Source organism: Nestor notabilis, unplaced genomic scaffold, assembly GCF_000696875.1.
Source record: "Nestor notabilis isolate BGI_N333 unplaced genomic scaffold, ASM69687v1 scaffold17107, whole genome shotgun sequence".
Classification (NCBI taxonomy): domain Eukaryota; kingdom Metazoa; phylum Chordata; class Aves; order Psittaciformes; family Psittacidae; genus Nestor; species Nestor notabilis.
In genome coordinates this window covers 1-8,419 of record NW_009935293.1, presented here as the reverse complement: position 1 = coordinate 8,419, position 8,419 = coordinate 1, and the positions used below count along the sequence as shown (strand labels likewise).

Genomic DNA, 8,419 nt, shown 5'->3' with positions numbered 1-8,419 from the left:
ATATAGATATAGATATATATGTGTGTGTATATGTATATGGGGTGGGCCACTGATTCTAATCAAGCTTTCTTCTGGCACACAGAACCAAACACCTGCTAGCAACTACCCTGCACCAGGTGCACTCCTCGAGTGCATCTTTGGGTTTAACTGCACCCAGAACAAGTTCAGCTCACATGCTCTGAGCACACAAGAACCAAAGCACACAATGTGAGAATAAGTAGGAAGTATGTTTCACCAGAATACTCCTAAACCAAAATGAAACTCTAAATGTAATGTTAAGCATTTCCTTAAAAAAACCTACAGTTTCTGCATTGAGAACACGTTAACAAGAACAACAGTAATGTATATATATGGACTTCTACAAAGCAAATTTGCTGTTATTATTCTATATTAACTTTTCATCTCCACGTCTTCAAAGGGCTTGAGTGTGGTCATTAAAAGACACTCTGAGGTAGTTGCATCTATTTCTGCTCAAAAGCAATAAAATCTCTGCCACGCTTACTGTGAGACAAGAGGAGGTATGGACAGAATAACCCTTACAGTAAGTAGCCAAGAATTAATGGCTTGAAAATGACTGTATGAGCAATCATGATATTTATGTTCCATAAAAAGCATGACTTGGAATTTTTATTGCTGATCTCACTACACCACCACTGGTTTTATATTAGCACATCTTCAACTCAAGTCAATGGAATCTCTCCTGGGTAAGCAATCTGGGACTCAATAAACCCAAAATTATGAGCTCTGTAAGCTACAACAGAGGATCAAAAAATAAACTTTGCTAAAGATTTAAGTTTCAACCTAAATCTAATCTGTTTTTTCCTACTTAAAAAGTAATGTTAGACTGTTTGATGGATTGAGAAGAAATATATATATGGCACTCTTAGTTTTCTGCTGAACACTTACGCCACATCGATTTTTCCATCTGGTTTCTTGGTAGCACCAGTAACTTTGGTGTTCAGTTTAAATTTAAATCCCTGTTTCTGAAGAATACGTTGGAAGTTTTTAGAGATCTCCATGTCAATTCCCATTCCACCAACATGGCCCATGAACTCAACAGCTGTCACATCTGCACCGAGGCGCTGCCAAACTGAACCCTGCAGTCACAATATGGGTAAAAAAAGTTCTGAAAAGCAAACTTCAGATTTCTTCAATATTTGCCACAGATAGAAGGGTAACAGGTAACAGCAAACTCATCAGTTTTTCCAAATGTTACAGTGTAGAATAAAACAAGTCCAACTTTCCCCAGCCTTTCCCAAAAAAAATGGACTTATCACTGCTTGTTTGCAGACCCAAAACTTCAACAACTGAATTCACAGAAATAAGCCTTTAAAGAAATAGCTAACAAAATAATTCAGTACAAATTAGGTATGATTTAGGTGATAGGTATAGAAAAAAATTATAATCAAAGAATCTGAATGTATATCAGAAAACCCAAAGGGAATTGCTTGTGGTGTTCTAATACCACATTAAGGAAACTTTATGCAATAAAATGGAGCCACTGCTGGTTGTGTATGTATTTATAACCATAACCACTACAATCAGCTTCACACCCTATTTACCTGCAGTTACTCACATCCATCCAATGCAGTATTTCACATTTCTTACTCTTTCCCTCCTTAACAGTCAGCAAAACAGGCTAAGCAAATACTAAGTAGATGTTCAAGTTTTCAAGGGCAGCAAATACACATTCTTTTTGAGCCACATAGGTATGAGACAAAAGGACTCAGACCAAGATGAACTACAGTCTCCACTCCTACAGTTGTTAGATATGTTAGATGTGCACAGTCATATTACATTAACATTTCTTGGAATTAACTGCTACACACAGGGATTTGTCCTGGTTTAAAATGGACTTCCCTTAAAACACAAGTTTTGTCATCATACATTTAAGCAGGTACAAGCCTCAGTGAAAGTTACCACTCCCCAAAAAAAAACCCCAACACCTGTATGTGAGGCTCTGTATGTTGTTGTCCCAATTCTCTGCTTAGCTAACACACACTTATCCCAGTTTTTCTGGTAGAAAAGGAACTAGCAGGCTATGAAGTCTGAACAGTTTCACTACAACTCAACCTAACATCTGTTAAATCACAGCAACACAACCAAATGCAACACAAAACCCCCCCCCAACACTCTGTTCCATTACAAATTAAAGACCAAGTGGTTTAAATTTCCTCTCACCAGTTCCACACCAATGACTCCTGCACCAATGACAATCATCTTTTCTGGAACTTTTTTCAGTGACAGCGCACCAGTGGATGACACGATATTATCTTCATCAATCTAATGACAAATCCACAAAGGGAGGTTTAGGATCTCTTTTATACATTATATATAAAATACACAAAAGGTGAAGTGCAGGGAGATGAAAAAAAAATGTTACATGTTGAATTATATGAATATAACACATTAAAATAAGTATCATTTAGATTTCCAATACGTACAGTAATTCCAGGGAAGGGAGCAACTTCTGAGCCTGTGGCTATCAGAATATTCTTTGTGTTGATGACTTGGGTGCTGCCATCTTCTTTGGTTGCAGTGACTTGGTTTTTGCCAGTTATTTTTCCAAACCCAGATACATGTAAAACCTTTAGTAATGAGAACACAGTAAATTCAGATTCAAATTACTTACACAAGTTATGCTACATGTCATCTGAATCTCACCAATGCTTTAGAAAAGCTACTAACACATACCTTTGCATCACCACCTGGTACAAACCACAAAGTAAGCGTAAACTATACTTCTAGGTAGATTAAGAATGAAGAAACTGTTCTTAGGGAAGCAGTCAAATTCTACCCTTACCAAGTCCATCCACTCAAATTAATTTATGTGTCAAAAATACGCAAATGTAAAAAGAAATTCACATCAGAGAAAATCCATGAATATACCTCAGTATGTAATCCAAACTAACCTTGTTTTGTTTAAATAAATGAGCAATTCCACCTGTTAAGGCCTTCACTGCACCACTCTTCTGTTCCATCATCTTCTCTAGATTCAAACGTATTCCTGCAACTAAGGTAAAAAACGCCAACAGTTTCCATCAAGCACTGCAGTGTTTTTATTTAAAGGAGCTAAGCTAAACACAAGTAACAGCTCTGACACAGTAAGATGTGTTGAATAGCCCTAGGAATGCTAAAGGTTACCTTCAACAACTGCTATGTTGTATCTGAAAAGCGTAATACTGCTGTCTTAATCTATCCATTCAAGGAGCAGACACATGTCCCCACCCCTCCAACTGACAGAAAAAGGCCATTATTTAGAAGTCTAAAAAGTTTTCTGACCAGAAAGCTACAGTAGTCAGATTTGAGTGATTAAATTTACTTATTGGTGGAAGCCACTTATGTTAACAGGCACTGACCAGTTACTCTTCACACTCACTTTCAATTCCTCTATTAGCAAAATCTTTTCCATGGGCCAAGTGATACAGATGCGAGTTGTTCAGCAAGGCCTAAGATAAACACACAGAAATGTGAACTGGGACATGCAGTCACAATTTCATTTATTATATTATCAGGAAAAAAAATTCTCATGTTATTTGCAAAATATTCTCAGTATTAAGAAAGTCTGACATGTATTTAAAGATGTATTTCAAATACAGAAATTTTACAGCTCTTGAGTGTTTTATAAAACTTACATATATAACAAAAATAGAAAAGAGTTAAATCCACACCTATCGTTTTGCTCATTTCACCAGAGAAACTGGTAATGACTCCCTGGGGACTAAACACCACCCCACCCCCCTAAAAAATAGCCCCACAGGAATAGACTTCAAGTCGAGGAAAGAAAGATGATTCTGATCGACTCACAGGAGAATTTCCCTATTACTTCTGACAAGAGACTGCCAACAAAAAGATGATACAGAAAAAATGGATGAGGAGAATCTGTAGTTAAACCTCTGTTGAAATTTTAGCCTGAAACATCTGAAACAGTACTCATTACAGGTCACAACACAGACTCAACAGCTCAAAGGGAGAAAATGTATCTATTATGGCCACGAAGCAGAGTCTGCAAACAAAACACTTCTATTGAGCAAATAAAATTTTAATCCTCTGTGTTACTTACATTTATTCACATCCTCAGCTCATCTGGATTACAATTTCAATGTTTACACACAGTACACCGATCTTAAGAAACTCCTTAATCTTTTTCCAAGTGATGCATATAATATTTGTTGTTTTGAATCCACTTACCTTGGATGGAATACACCCAACATTCAAACAGGTTCCACCTAGTGTTTCATTTTTCTCTACACAGACAGTCTGAGGAAAAAGAAGAGGGAGGAAAAAAGATTATTTCAGCAATACCATGCTACCATTTCCTTAATGGATGTATCACAAATTACAGTTTGTGACAAAGACCAGGCATTTATCTAGTAACTCTTCCTCTACAAGTGTGTCATTCATTTCATTCCTAGATTTGTTTTCAGGCTCAGATTTCTCCTCCCTTTCTTTCCTTAACTTAAAAACCACAAAATGGCTTTTGCAACAAAATTCTCTAGTAGAAGAGAGCCACATTCTCCACTGCACCATTCGTACTTTCATATCAGTTGAAGTGGTGTTGTTCTACTTCAAAAATATACAACGTTGCCTCAATTAAATACAATACTCAGTCTGTGAAAGATGTTCCCCTTACAACTAGAAAAAAAACACATCTGCAAGAAACAAGAAACGCAACTCACACGAGATTCCTAAAAGCAACTAATCACAAGCAAACCACAAATAAATGGACCAGCACTCACTGTAATTGCATGAAGGAATCTTTTAAGAAAACGGAACAAAACCCCCAAACCTCAAACAACATTTCCCTCTCTAAACATGTATCCTGCAAGACCCATTATAAATATAACTATATATGAATATAGCTATAAAGTTGTGCCAATACCAATATTCCAATAGGAAGAAAGAAAAAGTAAAAATCAAATAAAGCAAAACCAAGCAAAAATAATGTCAATAACAACAGTGATGAAAAGTATTTCATCTCCTTCTCATCAACTTGTCAACAACAAAGTGAGCAAAGGAAAAAAACCCAAACAAAAAGCCAACACAAAACCAACTGACAAACATTCAAGTGAAAACAGATCTCGGGGGGGGGGGGGGGGGGGGGTGGGGTTGGAGAGAGTATCATAAACCTTTTCTATAGAAGCAAAAGAACTGGCATCTCCTTCTTTGCAAGGCACACACGTGTTCAAAATAACAGTTCCTTAGGTTTATACTCTTAAAAGCTCCAATTTGTGAGAAGTAACTGCCCAAGTTACTGCCTTTCATCACTTGAAGTTGCTGCTTTTGTGCTGAAGTACAAGTGATGGCAACATGAAGAGCAGAATTCACCATATCAAATCACAGAAACACACCGACCTGCCTCTACCCTTCCTCCTGTTTTACGCACATGAACACATGTAAAATTATCCAAGGGCTTTAAAAGCTACACTATGGATCAAACAGCACGAGACTGCTCCTACCTTTACCTCCTAAGGAGGTTCTGCCTCATCTGCTTGACATTAAGTAAACTAAAAAAGCCAAGCAAAGCTGTTAAAAAGCCAGTGCCCAGAAAATATTGGTGGCAATAACATGGGATGCTGTGGTGGTGCTACAAAGACTTAAAGCTTGTGCTGGCAGAGGTAGCACTAAAACTGAAGGTTCAAGTTCAGTAACTCAGTAAAGCACACTTGGGTTCTTCCATACATGGTGTAACTATAGAATCCATCTTTTTATAAGTCTTACAAAAACATCTCCTTATGTTCAAGGACATCATAAACATTTTCCATGTTTATTCAGTCCTACAGGTGACACATGCAAGCATGTCCAAGGATTTTGCCCGTGACTAGCTGTGAAGCAGCATAAGGAAACTATTTTTTGCTATGATGAAAATGGAATCCAGGGCACTTTTTAAGCTCCTTGTATATGGTATCCCTTTGTTAATCACAGATATGAAGGACGAGAGGACAGCACTGCTCCAAGGAAAGCAGGCAGATAGCCACAAAAGATAGGTTTAGAATAAAGCAGCATGAACCTACGTGGCAGAAGGCCTCAATCTCAATGAAACCCTGTAGCACTGAGCACCCTTAGAAAATCTGAAATGCATTATGCACATGTAACTCCCACAATACTCAATAATTAGTAATGCACATAATCAGTACACATCAAATAGAGTTGCCTCGCTCAAAAGGTACTCACAGACAACAGACAGAACAAGAGAGATGAACATAAATAAACGTAATTTAGATATATAGTATTTCTACAGACACATTTTCACCTCTGAAATTCTCACTTGGCAATGGAATTCCTCTATCCACATTCAAAAAGTACATCAGTTGAATATTGTTTTTAATCTTTTGAGTTCCCTCAGTCTGTTCTTCAGGAAAGTTTTTCAGGGGCCTTTTTATCACTGTCTTTCTTTTCCCACCTTCTCTTCCACAACAGTTGAAGCCCTCCTCAAGCACCACTTCCAATCAAAAGTGAGCTGTCCTGAGCAGATATGCATGTAGCAGGTCTGTAGCCAGTAATACCTTCACATCTCCATTTCAACTTAGGTATTATTTGAGTAAGCAAGGTAAAGAAAGATTATTGCCACATCAACAGCAGCTGGTGGCCCAAGATGTGACAGAATTTCAGGTTTTCAGTATTACACAAATACCTTTCAAGTTCCTCTGGAGGAATATTCTGCTATCCAAGCGAGATCTCACCTTAAATCCAAGCTGAGCTGCTTTGATAGCAGCAACATACCCTCCGGGACCAGAGCCAATAACCGTGACATCCGCATCAACTGAAACAGAGAACATTTGAGTTATTTTTGTTTCAGCAACTAATACCTTATCGCAGGAATACCAGCTGATAATTTCTGAAATAATTCATGTTTGAAAAGGTATTTTTTAATAAAAGAAAAACAGCTATTAGAAATAATGCAATAATAAACTGGGGTTAGATAATTACACCTCACATCTGAAAGTAGCCTTCCACACAAAGGCTGTCTGGAGGTATTCCCTCCTGGGGAGGGTCTCGTTGGACACTAGTGGAAAATTTTTCACAATGAGAAAAATCAGCCACTGGAATAATCTCCCCAGGAAAGCTGCAGATTCCCCAGTATTGGACACTTCTTAAGATCTGGCTGGACAGTGTGCCCGGACATCTAGTCTAAGTCATGGTTTGCCAAGAAAGGTTGGACCAGATGATCCTTGAGGTCCCTTCCAACCTGGTATTCTAGGAGCCTATGATCTAATAAAAACAGCCAGTCTTAAACTTTACAGGGAAAAACAATGTAAAAAGAAATGAAGGAACTGAATTCTGTCTGACCCATCCTCCAGCTATAAGTCCTTTAAGAACATAACCCAAGATGTCTGGGTAGTTTATTGTAATACTTTTCTAACTCAGCTTCTATCGATGTTTAGTGCAAAAGATAAATGCTTATTGAATGCCATAAAATCAGTAGTTTATAAAAGAGAAAATATAGCTGAAATAGGTATTTATGGAACATCTACTGATTATGAACACAGCAGAAGCTATAAACTTCGTATCTAATTCATATCTCAAGCCACAGCTACATCTGGAATATTAATTACCATCACTGGTCTTACATTATATAAAGTTTAACTTCTATTTATAGCTTTAGCTTTCTATAAAATAAGGCAAATAAGCACTATTTTTCATCTAAATCTCCATGCTGACATGGATTCCACTGTCACCCAGAAGATGATTGCCCAGTTGGAAGCACTGCTTTGGTTTCTGTAGGGGGTTTTCTGGGAGGTTTTGGGTTGGTTTTTTTTTGGTCCAAAGAAATTCTTCACAGTTAATTACCTTGATCAGCATAGGACCTTTGTGACACTGCACCAATTCCCGGGAGACCATGATGAATTCGATCAAAATGGCTTCTCTAGAAAAGGAAAAAAACCTTAGTTTTAAAACCTGAAGTCTACCCTTGAAGAAAAATAAGCACTCAGCCACACAGAGACTAGTTACAGTCACCAGCTAACCAAAACAGCACAGGACTGAAACGGGCACAGAGGGCATTGACTGGCACAGGAAGTAAAAGTCACTCTGCCATTTACCTGCTCTGCAACCCAAACCAATCATTCCACCTGCTCTTATGTCAGCCTCGCCTAAGGGTGCCGCTAACTACACAGGCCTTCAACCCTTGATGTGGCTTTCAAACTTTGAGTAGCTCTCAAACCACCTAACGACATAAACCAGACACCCACAGGAGGTCACATTAAGAGTCTTGCTCCACCCCCTTCAGCCACCTCCTGTGCGCAGGGAACACCTCAGAGGTGGTAACGGGCTACACGCATCTCAGAGGCCGATCACCCTGTAACTGGAGGATGTCCCTTAAGGTATCCCGAAGCCCCCAGTGCTGCCCAGGAGACAGGAAGCGCCGCGGTACCGCCCTCACCTCCGCCCGGCCGCCCCCTGAGCCTGCGGCCTCCCG

At 38.7% G+C, this 8,419-nt stretch overlaps 1 protein-coding gene across 1 annotated transcript; it reads right to left on the bottom strand.

Moving 5' to 3' along the window:
• Positions 1 to 902: 902 nt before the first annotated feature.
• On the bottom strand, positions 903 to 7,867 carry LOC104399046 (dihydrolipoyl dehydrogenase, mitochondrial-like; the record flags this gene model as incomplete). Its single annotated transcript, XM_010017780.1, has 8 exons — positions 903 to 1,097; positions 2,182 to 2,283; positions 2,445 to 2,588; positions 2,913 to 3,013; positions 3,380 to 3,449; positions 4,192 to 4,260; positions 6,684 to 6,763; positions 7,792 to 7,867. Coding segments are annotated over 8 exons (837 nt in total), but the record flags the coding sequence as incomplete, so codon positions are not given.
• Between the last annotated feature and the right edge of the window lie 552 nt (positions 7,868 to 8,419).